This window comes from Sarcophilus harrisii, chromosome 3 (assembly GCF_902635505.1).
Source record: "Sarcophilus harrisii chromosome 3, mSarHar1.11, whole genome shotgun sequence".
NCBI lineage: Eukaryota > Metazoa > Chordata > Mammalia > Dasyuromorphia > Dasyuridae > Sarcophilus > Sarcophilus harrisii.
This window is the reverse complement of record NC_045428.1, coordinates 554,817,957-554,831,190: the sequence shown is the minus strand read 5'-3', so window position 1 is coordinate 554,831,190 and position 13,234 is coordinate 554,817,957. Positions and strand designations below refer to the sequence as shown.

The window sequence follows — 13,234 nt, the reverse complement described above, 5'->3', positions numbered from 1 at the left end:
TTTCCAATTCTTTGCCACCACAAAAAGAGCTACTATAAACATTTTTGCACATGTGGGTTCTTTCCCCTCTTTTATGATTTCTTTGGGACACAGACCCAGTAAAGGCATTGTTGGATCAAAGGATATACACAGTTTCATAGCCCTTTAGGCATAGTTCCAAATTAATTGCAGTTTTTTAAAACTGAAAATGCAATTTTAATTTCCATGTTGGTATATTTGGGAAATTGCAGGGTCATAATTACCTCATATGTTCTTATCTCCATAATCTGACTAATGGACTTCAATTTTTTCTTAAGATACTGAGTCATCTGGTAGGCAGATGCTGAAGAGCTGCTTTTCCTCTTGATGTCAGTATCTTTCATATTAGTGGACGTTATGTTTTGGATGGACCAGAGTTCATTTAGAGACTTATTTTGTGAATCCCTAATGGTGAATGATAGGAAGTATATTTGTTTTAGAACAGATCCTCATTTGAATCATAGGATGTTAGAACTGAAAATGTTCTTAGAGATCATCTAATTTCATTTTACAGATAATGAAACGGATATCAGCTATTGTTAGACTGCCCGATTTAATTCCTAGTCTTTCAAAAATTTTTTAGCCAGTCCTTGTTTTGAACGAGATGTTGGTGATAGAGAAATTTAAGATGTCCTCATCTCTAAAATATACGTGTATATGACTTTAAAAGGAATGCAACACAACTGAATACACATACAATGCATGTGTATTCTGATTATTAAGGTTTCTTAAAAATAGGAAATCCTGTCATAATACTGTTTTAGAACATCTAATTTCTGATAATCACAGGTTATTTTTTCCTGTTTTTTAAACAGGAAGTCCTGAGCATTAGTATGTAATAAGTAAATCCAGAGTAAAATTTATCCTGCAGAATGCTTTCAATTGAGTAAAGAATAGGTGTAACTTTGTAAATTTTCTGATGCATTGTAAATCAGTTTATCAACAAGCATTTATTAGAGTTTACTATATGCTAAGTACTGTGCTAAGTGGTGGGGATTTTTAGAAAATAACACAAACAGTCCTCTCCCTAAAAAAGCTTGCATTCTAATAGGCAAAGCAATACATATATATAGGTGTATACAAAACATATATAAATTGGAAGGAAAGTCACTAGCTGCTGGGGACATGGAAATGCCTTTTGCAGAAGAGGGATTCTAAGAGGTAAGAAGCATTTCTGGCATTGGGAATAGCAGAGGAGAGATGGAACTCTGTGTGTGAAAAGCAGCAGGTAGGCCTGGACTGAAGATGGGTGAAGACTGAAAAGATAAAGGCCAAGTCAAATGAGGGTTCGAAATAGTTGGGTTTTGATCAAGGTGTCTATTCTTGTTATTTAATATTGGTGAGTGTTTGCTGTAGCTATTTCTCAGGAGTCAGGAAGGTTAACCCCCTTTTACAATAAACTCCAGGAGCTCCCCATTGTCTTCAGGAGCTAAATACAAAATGTTCTGTTTGGCATTCAAGTTCTTCCAGATCTAGCTCCCTCCTCCCTTTTCAGTAGTCTTCTTGCGTATCAAAGGCACTTAATAAATGTTTATTGAGTGAATGAATGATATGTGTCAAAGAAGAAAGAATTCTTTCACCCCAACTAGCAAGTTATCCTATGCATTCTTTTCTATATAAAATATCTAGCACATTCCTTTACACACACTAGGCACTTAAAAATATTGAACAACAAAACCATCCAGATCTACCATAATTTCAAGAAAGGATTCCAGAAGAGTACAAGATGAAAAAGAACTCTATAGCCATATGTTCTCACTGAGAACATGCAGAGTTGCTAAATGTTGATTTTTATCTTCTCTCTGTTCTCTGAATCTTAAGATGTTTAATACATATTAAGTGAGCTATTCACATGTCTTCTTTGACCTCTGAAGAAATCCTACTTTTTTTTAGTTAATTGGTTGACCAATACATGTTAAATATGTTAAAGTATATGTTAAATACTATATATGTATATATGACCATACAGTTATTTTGCTGTACAAAAAGAGTTGGACTTTGAAATAGTGTACAATTAACCTGTGAAGGAAGTCAAAGATGCTGGTGGACAAAAACACAGGGATTGGGAATTCTATGTAGTGGTTCATAGTCATCTCCCAGAGTTCTTTCGCTGAGTGTAACTGGTTCAATTCATTACTGCTCTATTGGAACTGATTTGGTTCATCTCATTGTTGAACAGTAGCCTACTTTCTTAATAAGAAAATGTAGCCATATAAAGTCATTTCATGGACTTTGTGCTGAAGTTTTAACCTGTGTAGCTCCCACTCATTATTGATCAGGAAGGTGTGGTTCAGAGAAATTGAGTGTGGTAGAAGTGGGGCATTTGAACCTAGTCTTCCTAATGCCTAGTTCCGCCTTCTATCCACTATCTTGCAGCCTCCTCATCTATAAAATGCGGACAACCTCACACACCTTAGAAGGCAATTGCAAGGAAAGCAATTTGTAAATCTCAAGATTTAAATACAAAGGTCATCCACTATTTGCTGGAGTACTTCCTTTCCCTTTCCCTTTCCCTTTGTGGGTTGCAATCCTCCTTCACTTTTCCATATTCAGTCAGGATTGTTACGTTCCATCAATTCTCTATAGATTTTCTTGTTCTGTGTTTTGGAAACCTTTTGTTATTTCTTTTAATATTTTACAGATATCAGAGTAGCACTCAAACTGTCTGTCTAGAATTCCTTGCTATATTGAGCACACATCTCCTTTTTTTGGAATTATACATGTTCTTGATGTGGCCAGCAAGGTGGCACAGTGGATAGTGCATTGAGTCTGGAGTTTGGAAGATCTGAGTTCAGATTTGCCTGGGATATACAGCTGTATGACCCTAGGCAAGTTACTTAAAGCTTTTTGCCTCAGTTTCCTCATCTGTAAAATGAGCTAGAGAAAGACGTGACAAACCATTGCAGTATCTTTGCTAGTACTCCAAATGGGGTCACAAAGAGTTGGTTGTGACTGAAAATAACAAACAGCAAAACAAAATATTCTTGATATACTTTGTCATGTCTAGCATGTGCCATTGCTGAAAGTATACCTACCATGAATCTTTCTATTACCATTTTATGCACTTTTAATTTTGATTCTTCTAAAATCATGTTGTGTTCAGTAGTTTGTAGCCATATAACATTTCCATTGAAAGCACTACACAGTTTCACATATGGGATCCAGCTGATTCTGTTTTTCCTATTCAAATCTGGGACTGATAATTATCTTCCCATAGGGCCTACCCTAGTCAATCTGGGCAATTGATATTCATCATTCAGTTATATTTTTCCTATATAAATTGCTAGGCTGATCTCTTTAAAGTGTCAGTAGATCTCTATAAAGAAGGCCTATAATATGGAAAAGCACTTCCTTCAATCAGCACTATGTTGTTCTCAAAACAAGAGCATCAGGAAAATCTCCCCATCTATAGAAACTGGCTCTTCTATTTGGACCTTGATCAGAATATTCTCCATTATGCTAGGAAACCCATTTGATGGACCTATATGTCCTATTTTTTACCTTGCTTAGTGGTTACTTTTTTGATAGCACCTCAGTGTGTCTCCCCGGTTGTACTTGTCATAGTCATTTATGGTCTTAACATATGAACAGAAGATACTCATAGGAAGTCTTTAAGACTTCTTTTTGTTTGATTTTATCCATTGCATTTTCATAACCAGCAAATAATAAAAACATGAGATCCACGTTCTCTATATCTCTTGATCAAGTCTGAGATTGTGAAGGTGTGTTCTCTTATAAAAATGGTTTTACCTTTTCTTCGTATTTTATCAAGGCTATGCTTATATTGAATAGACCATTCTCATAATTTGGGATTTTTTTGGCCAAGTATTATCTGTCAGTTATTTCTCTTTTTAAAAAAGGTTTGGGGGTTTGATTTTTTCCCCCATATTCATTTTCAAGTGTACTCCTTCCTTTCTGTACCCTTCCCCCAAGTAGAAGCTTGCCCTTGTAGCAAAGAAAAACAGATAAGCCAAACTAGTAGCAATGACCAAATCCTTAATCTTTCTCCAGTGAAGGGAAGGAAACACTTATTTATTAAGGCACTGTGCCTAGTACTTTACAAATATCTCATTTGATCCTCCACAGCCCTGAAAGGTACTTATTATTCCCACTTTATAGTTGAGGAAACTGAAACTAGTAGAGATGAAGTGCCTTTCCCAGAATTACACAGTAATAAGTATCTGAAATCACATTTGAATTCAAGTCTTCCACACTCCAGGTCACTGAGTCACCAGCTGCCTAAAGCCACGCTTAGAAGAGAAAAAAAAGGAGGTGCTTTTCCTCATCCATTCCATGAGACTGATATTAGTTAATACAATTACACAGTGTTCAGTTTTGTCTTAGTGTTCATCTCATTTACTTTATTGTAGTTATTGTGCACATTGTTTTCTTTGTTCTCTTCACTGTTCAACAATTTATACAGATCTTCTGATCTCTTTCATCTTTGTTTCTTATGACAGTAACATTTCATTACACCACATTTGTTCAGATGTGTAAGGTACTAATTTTCAATGTATTACAAAGGGAAGATTCCTCCCAAAATAGGTCTTTGGAGATATTATTGGAAATCATGGATGATATTCTTAAAAAGTTGATTAGCAACTATTAAATTGTATACCTATTTTGTCTCATCTCTATACATTCTTTTATCCATTTCCTAATGTATTAGTAGTGAAGGGATATGAACAACTCCCCCCCCCACCCCCCGAAGCAATTGGGGTCACACAGCTAGGAAGTGTTGTGTCTGAGACCAGATTTGAACTCAGGTCTTCCTGAATTCAGGACTGGTGCCCTATCCACTGCACCACCTAGATGCCCCTATATGAACTACTTTCAAAAAAATTGCAACCTAAAAGAATGTGAAGAATTGCTCCAAATAATAAAAATGAAGAATTCAGAGAAGCCACTGAAGACTTATGTGATTTATTTTGAAAGAAACAAATAGAACCAAGAAAACAGTACACATGATTACTATAATAATATAGCTAGAATAAAAAGAGACAAATGAAATTATGATAACAAACAAAAGTTTGACCCCATGAGACTATGGGTGTAATTTGTATCTTGCATCTACTGGAAGGTATGATTGAGATTAGCTAGTTTTGCTAAACTAGATTTTTTTTCTTCTTTCTCTTTAAATATTTATTTCAAGGGATGGATCACTGGTTGAGGAAGGGAAGAGGATTATATATAGGATCTTTGTCAAGCATTTGTTCTGTTCCTATTTGCATTCATATAGCATAATCAGATACTAAAACTTTTATTTCTTAATTGTGAGCAATATTTTCCATTACGTTCCCTCTGCAATTGAATTTACCAAGTTATATGTTCATTTAGTTGAGAGAATCTTGTCAAACTTTTCTTAGTTTCTCTCTTTCATCTTGGGTACTTCTTGTGATGAACAAATGACCCATGAAAACTATTTCTTCATGCCTTTGGGAGCACAATGAAAACAACCTTATCGGCTTCTTTATTTGGCCCCTTGGGAGAACCTGTGAATTATCCTTCTTGCTTCTGTATGCCTTCTTGTTTCATTTAGAGGAAAAATGATTGAAGTTCCTTCAGTAATGAATCAGTCATTGGATAAACATTTCAACATTAAGCACCAACAGTGAAATAAGATAAACTATTTTACATAACTGGTTCTTTTATGTCATATTGATTAAAGAAATAAAAAAAAAAAGCCACACAAAAGCAAGGTTCATTTGATATCTTTTACCTATTTCATGGTCACAACAGCCAAATAATTCATTTGTGATCTACCCACTGGGGATGATCATCTTTGTTTTTTACCTATATTTGTCTTGGGCTGGCAGACAGTTTATTGCAAGGGACCATTCTTAGAGCTTTGCCAGCTTACTATAGAAAACTGTCAGAGTATTCTATGCATTCTATGCAGAGTCAGTTGCATTCACTAGACTAACCTCTCTACTGTAAGAAATATCAAAGGAGAACTTTTGTAGAGGGAGCTGTTATTACTGTTATAAATAACATTTTGTTGATTATAGTAAAGTTTTCTTGGTAACATACTAATTAGCCTATTTTTGGTAACAGAAGGGGATTTAGTCATTTCACTTTGAGAATATCAGACATAAATCAGTGACCCTGAATTTTCCAAATTTGAAGGATATTAAACTATAAAAATTGAATTTGTAATGACAAATTTTAATTTAATTCATGAATAATAATGACTAGCACTTATATTGCACTTTAAAATATTATATCATATGAGCTTTACAAGAACTCTAGAACATAGATTCTATCAGGATCCCTATTTTACAAATGAGGAAATTAAGGCAGACAAAATAAGTGATTTATGCTGGGTCACAAAGGTAATACATATCAGAGGCAGGATTTGAACCAGCTCTGTTCATTTTGCCACATAGCTCAGTTGGTTGCATTCAGTTCTGTTTTCCTCCAGCCACTCTCACAGGTTGACAGATTTTAACAATGATGGGAAAGACTGTTTTAGAGTTGTATTGTAACATGAAGATAAAATATGGTTGATCTGAGCAGAAATTTTTCTTTCCAAGTATTCTCATATCATGACCAGCTGTCGCTACATTATTCATTAAAATGATGGTACTATTTTTCAAAATCTGTGCTTTTGTTGGTATGGATACACCCATACCATCTGTTAGATTACAACCTTTCCACAACTCAGGATATTGTCTTTGAGAGTTACTGTAGCCAAAAATTTCATTATTCTCTTGCCAACTGAGTGATGAGTCTTTCCTTAAGTTAGCTAGAATGGTTGTTGGATGGTCTTATCCTGAACTATCCCTGTGATTGAATAGGCCCAATCAAATGGACCCATAGTGAAAAGCCCTTTCAGCTTGAAGAGAACCTGTCATGGCTTTAAAACATCACTTTAAAAAATTTGAGAATCCAAAATCACCATGCTATCATGATAAAACATTGAAGGATTCTATAAGTTTTGTGCAGTTGGACTCTTTTAAAAAAAAAATGAACGGCTGAAAATAAGACTTTTTTTTGGGGGGGGGGGGGAATCAAGTTTTAGACCTAAAAATCTAGAGGCTTGGGGAGGATAAAATTGACACAGAAAAAATAAGTATAGAAAGAAGGTCATTAAAAAAAAAAATAAGAATGTCATATCTAATCAAAAGTTGCTGAAGAAGGTGACCTAGTGATTTTTTTATTAGTGCCCATTGACATTTTTAATCATAAGTTGACTTAATCCTTAGCTCATAATAAAATGAAGTATAATGGGTCTGGGGGAATGTTGATGAAATTTCACTTCAGAGTGACAAAACAGTCTGTGGCTGGCATACAATTCATGTCTAGGGAACATATAGTTATCCTATAAGGGAAAAGGTCACCTTGTCATTAGTTTGAGATAGAATAGAGTTTCCCAGGTTTTGATCCCAGCTTCCTCAGAGATTAGTATTTGGTAAGGTATGAAGAAATAACTAAATCAGAGAAGAAGTATAGGGCAGCAGTGATAAATGCAGTTTTATCCTTTACTTATTACCTCATCAAAAATCTTTTTTGTTTTTTCTAGCTGCTCAAATCAAGAATTTGATGAGCCAACTGGGAACTAAGCAAGATTGCAGCAAACTTCAGGAAAATCTGTGAGTAATTCTAAGAAGACTAAGGCTTTTGAGGCCCCTTGATCTTTCAGGGCTTTTGAGGTGAAAATTAGAGATTGGGTCACAACTGGATCGATATAAAAAGCTGCAGAACTTAATACTAGTGTAGCATGAGCTTTATATTTTAAGGATCTGTGAGTTTCATTGGGATGGGTATTTCTCCCATTGATGGAGACCCAGAAACCATCAGTGCTGTGATACACTGTCTTATGAATTATTCCTGCTGAATCTCCTAATGGTCAAATCTCTTTGTAACTAGGCCAAGATATATATTTATTAAGCTCCAAATGGAAATGTTTTTAACTTGATAGCACCTCCTGTAGTTTCTCTCCTCTTCCCATCCCACAACAGCCTTCTAAAATCTTGAGTCACTTCCATAGTACCAGAGTAGGTAGGACATTAGTGGAAGGTCGTAAACATTCTTGCCCTAAAATTTCAAGTGCCCGATTTGCCTTCTTAAGGCAATTTAGCACAGTTTTCTTCTTTCTTTCTCCTCCTCCTCCTCTTTTTCTTCCTCCTCATCCTTCTCCTCCTTCTTCTTCTTCCTCCTCCTTCCTCTTCCTCCTCCTCTTCTTATTCTTCCTATTCTTCTTCCTCTTCCTTTTCTTATTGTTCCTCTTCTTCTTCATTAAATTTAAATTTAAATTATCAAAGTTTACAAAACATATGCATAGGTAATTTTTCAACATTGACCCTTGCAAAACCTTATGTTCTAAATTTTCCCCTCCTTCCCTCCACCCCCTCTCCTAGATGGCAAGTAATTAATACATGTTAAATATATTGAAATACATGCTAAATTCAATATATGTATATATATATTTATACAGTTATCTTGCTGTTCAAGAAAAGTTAGATCAAGAAGGAAAAAAAAACCTGAGAAATAAAATAAGAGTGAAAATGTTATCATAGTTTTTAAGGGAAATGGGAAAGGAACCTCCTTCCATTCCTAAATTGTAATTAGTCACAGTGGACGGAATAATGACCCTGAAGTCAGGTGGACCTGAGTGCAAATCCCCCTCAGACACATACTAGCTATGTGACCTTGGACAAGTCATTTAACTCTGCCTCAAAATACCCCTTTCCCATTTTAATTAGGTTGGAATCATTATTGAAATGAATCTCATGGGTGGGTAGTGTTAATGAAAGTCTATAATGGGAAACTGATTCCTAACAATCTGTTTCATAATATTAAGAGTATATTTATTTTTAATAGTATTTTTAAAGTATATTTATTTTAAATAAGGTCCACATTTTCTGGCCCATCTGTTTAGTAATAGTTTAGTAACTTAACTTAGCTACTAGATCTCCAAATGTGAAATCATCTTGGAAAAATAAATTAGGACCAAATTTGAAGGATTATAAAGCTGAGAATTTTGCAAATTAGAGCCACAGAAGATTTTTGCCAAGATGAGGTGATGAGTTCCCAAGAACTAGATAACATTGGCTGAAAAAGTCTGAAGTACTGATAATATTATAATACTCCCTAAGGCAAGTAGGGAAGGGCACTGATGGGACCAGCTTAGCTTTATCTAATCAGAAAGCCAAGTTATTTAACCCCAAAATCTGTGGAGTTATAAATCCCCAATAAATCTGTGGCCCATGCCATCTGTGCTTTATCTTTATTGGGATTAGCCCACCTTAAAGTGCTACGTTCCTCTATAGATTTAGCCTGCCAGTCAGTAGTATACTCCTACCGCATGGTGTATTTCCTTTCTCCTGGTTAGTTGTGACTTCCATTGGGGAACCTGTCTTTTCCACTGTTACTTAGTAAAAACCTCTTTTCTTGCTAACTAGATGTTCTCCTGATAACTATTTCATGTTTGCCACTCCTGATATGTTTTATTTCTTCATTTTGTTTGAATTTCATTTCATAAATAAAAGTACCTTATATCAAAGAGAAAGCCCTTGTGAATTCTTCAAGTGAATTGCTACAGAACCCCTTCATTTGGTGCCAGACCCCAACTTCATCAGAGGGATAGGATTGCTCATAACGCTGTGGAGGATGGATCAGAGAAGGGTGAAAGTAGAAAGAGGGAGACAAAGTAGAACATGGTTGTAATAGCCTATACAAAAGCTATTGAGGGCAAGATTAGGTGACTCTATATAAGAAATGAATGTTATTGCAGAAATCTGTCATGAGACATATGGTCATCTTGTATAGAATTGGCAAAAGGACCATCATCAAGATAATTATAACTTAAGCTTCAACATGGGACAGACATATGGTCATCTTGTATAGAATTGCCAAAAGGACCATCATCAAGATAATTATAACTTAAGCTTCAACATGGGACAGCTAGATGGTATGGTAGAAGATAGAGCACTGATCCTTAACCCAGGAAGACTCATGTGCCTGAGTGCAAATCCAACCTCAGATATTTACTAGCTTAATGATCCATTCCATCATCTTTAAGTAAATGGTCAAGTCTGAAAATGGGAAATGGACTGGCTGGTATAGTTTAACCGTTGTAAATCTGCCACAGTCCAGAAACAAAGAACCCAGAGATAGCTCCAGCCAGCAAACATTTGATCTCCTTGCCAAAAGAAGAGATATAGCAGTCAAGGACAAAACTGGCTTAGAATGTACACTTGTTTTCAAAATCCTTCATTGGAAGAAGATGGAAATCACGAGCAGTATTTCCTTGTGAAGCAGTGGAAGGACAAACAAGTTTACAGAAAGCTTGGTAAGGAACCTAGCCAGGTATATCATTCCTAGAGCATTTAAGGATAGAACTGGAAGGAGCACAATAATCAGTTGGAAAATGGAGGAAAGTGTCACTAATCTATAACAGATCGTTTTTGTCTATTACTAGTAATAGAACCATCATATTTGGACTTGAACATCACAGACCTTGATGTGCCCCATGAGGACTCTTTTTAAAATTTTTTGTATCCCCACCATTCTGTATAGTGCTCAATCATTCTTGTTGACTGATTGAAGTAGAAATGACCCTAAAATAAAAGGTACCAAGCAACCAGACTAGATTCAGGACGCACAGAGGAGGTCCTGCCACACATAGTACATGTTTGAAGGGTCAATTCTCAAGACAGTTGAAAGAAGAGACCAAAGAATTTAAAAAGATATTTGACTTTCAAAAAAAAAAAAAAAAAAAAAAAAGGCAACCAACAGATGATTACTGACTACTGTTCCATGAGCCTATTTTCAATCTCTATAAAATTTTGGAGTCATATACGTGCACTTCAAGTGTTGTTGTTTTAAAGGAACAGGGAGGCTTTCATAAATGATTATCTAGAGTAGAACACATTTTTATTGAATAGAATATAAAATCCTCCTGAATGCTACATGAAAGATTTAAAGGAGGATGAGAATATGAATTGCTTAGGATAATAAAGTGTGAATAGATGACCATCTAAATTGTACTGAGAACCCACATCAGTAGGATCACAAATCCATCTAAATATTTTAAGTGACCCAAAGGTATTAGGGTAGGTAAGTCAGGAAAGAAAAATAGAATCACCGAAGTAATCTAAATCATAACAGTGCTGAAAAACAGTTGACTGTACATTAATTTCAGTAAATGTACTTTATTCCAGAGAACAGCATATATAATACCCACCCCCTTTTCTTGGAAGAGATGTGAAATACTACCAATGCAGAATATTGTAGAGCATATGTTGTTAGACTTAGTTGTTCTGTTGATTATAGAGTAACTGTGTTTCTTTGAGGAAAAAAGCAATGAGGATGGAGTGAGGAATTATATTGGGAACTAATTGTGTTATGAAACAAAAACAAAAAGCATCAATTTCTAAAAGAAAAAAGGGAAAGAAAGAACAGTGAGTTGGCATGGTGAATATCTGGGTTCTTTGAATCACTTTGTTTTGACTCCATTTCTGCTTTTGAAATTACAGTTTCCTCTTTAAAATATTTTTAATATTTCCTTTTTCATTCAAAGGATGAGAAAAACCTTTTGACATATTTGAATTTCTTTGCAGAAGTCTCCAAATAGCAATGTGGTGTACCACTTGTAAGAAAGGGGGACTTGTCAGTTCCCTTTTTCAATTATTTTCTCTGGTCTAGAAGCTGCTTTTTGGTGACAAAGATTTAATGAATTGGAAACAAATGGACCAGTATGGGAATTTGCTTTATTTGGTGCTGCATATTTGTTACAAGGATTTTCTTTTTTTTTTTGTTCAATTGTGGTGAAGGGAAGTGGGAATAAAAAAAAAATGCTTGTTTATTTTAAAAAATTAAATAAAAATTGAAGGACGTGCAGGGCCTTATCTTTCCTATAGAAATCTTTAAAAGGGAGCAGAAAAAAGGAAACCATGAAGAAAAGGAATTTGTCTTCTATTTCCACTGCCTCTTCTCCAATCTCACTTCATGGATCACCTTTCTTTTATTCTTTCATTCATTCCATTCCCCATCCCTTATAAATCTTATCCCCATTCCCCCAACTATATAGGGCATCTTGTGTTAGGAGGGGAAAAAAGCCAGCTAGGATTGAAAGTAGAAATGGAGATGGAATCTCCAATTGAAACAACCCAGGACCAGAAGCAGGTATAGAGCTAAGGCTAAAGCCAAAAATATGGCCAATACAAGGCATGAGTCTAGAAACTGGTCTTTAAGGGTAAGAACTGTGCACACATCTATTGCACATTTCATTCAAATGTCTTTGCCTGAGTTTCTTTCCATATTCAGTGCACTGTGACTTATAGCAGGAATGCAGGATTTTGTATATGTCCAACTCAAAAGCTTTCATAATAGCCCAATTTATCAGATTTTACAAGACGTATAAATTGTTCCTCTCCCACCTGTCAAAACTGGCAGCCACATTCTAGAATTCACAAAGGATAGTTATTCTGTATTCACTATTTATTTATGTTTTGTGTGTCTTTCTGCTGAAATAGTTAACATTTTAGTTTGTAGTCCTTTCAGAAACCCCCATTAAGATAGGTCCCTTTATTCCTCAGACGCTGCTTTGTTGTGTACTTGGAAGAATTACCGTGGCAATGTTGCTTCTGTTGAGGACCAGAAACTCATTCCCACCCTTGCTCTTTAAGTGTCCTTCCCCTCAATTGTGGAATAAACGGATTCATTTTATAAAGCTTCTGGGAAATAATGACATTCTTAAAACTGTCCTTTCTTTTTCAGACAACAACTGCAACATTCTACAAATCAGCTCGCCAAGGAGACAAATGAATGTCTGAAAGAGCTGGGATCATTGCCACTCCCACTGTCTACTTCAGAACAGGTTGGTGTTTTCCATTTTGAAGAGAAGATTATTCTAAAGGATTTCAGATGAAGGAAATCTTGATGCTTACTTCTTTCTGGTGAATGTTTAACAGTTATGTATTTGCAAAGCAAGGTTAGATTAATTCCCCAAGATATCATTCTTTACATAGTATCCCCTTCTCTTCCCCTCCTCAAAGTGAGTCATTCACAGGTTGAATAGTTCCCTGGACAACCTGGTAGACAGCAATAATAAGGAAAAGGAATTTAACTGTTTTAAAAATACTTAATTTTTTTTCTGGAGATTTTTAAAGATTTTTCAAAAAACAGCATAAAATAGCAAATGGGCTATGTGCTTTCTTGCTTTTGTGTTTTTGATCACAATTTTCTCATGTCCTGGATGGCCCCATTCATC

At 35.3% G+C, this 13,234-nt stretch overlaps 1 protein-coding gene across 1 annotated transcript in view; it reads left to right on the top strand.

Moving 5' to 3' along the window:
- Positions 1–13,234, top strand: part of STX12 (syntaxin 12) — a 32,844-nt gene that overhangs the window by 3,518 nt on the left and 16,092 nt on the right. Inside the window, exons 2-3 of the mRNA XM_031962479.1 lie at positions 7,541–7,610; positions 12,742–12,841. Of these exons, the coding sequence (XP_031818339.1) occupies positions 7,541–7,610; positions 12,742–12,841 (170 nt within the window). The remainder of the gene's footprint in view (positions 1–7,540; positions 7,611–12,741; positions 12,842–13,234) is intronic.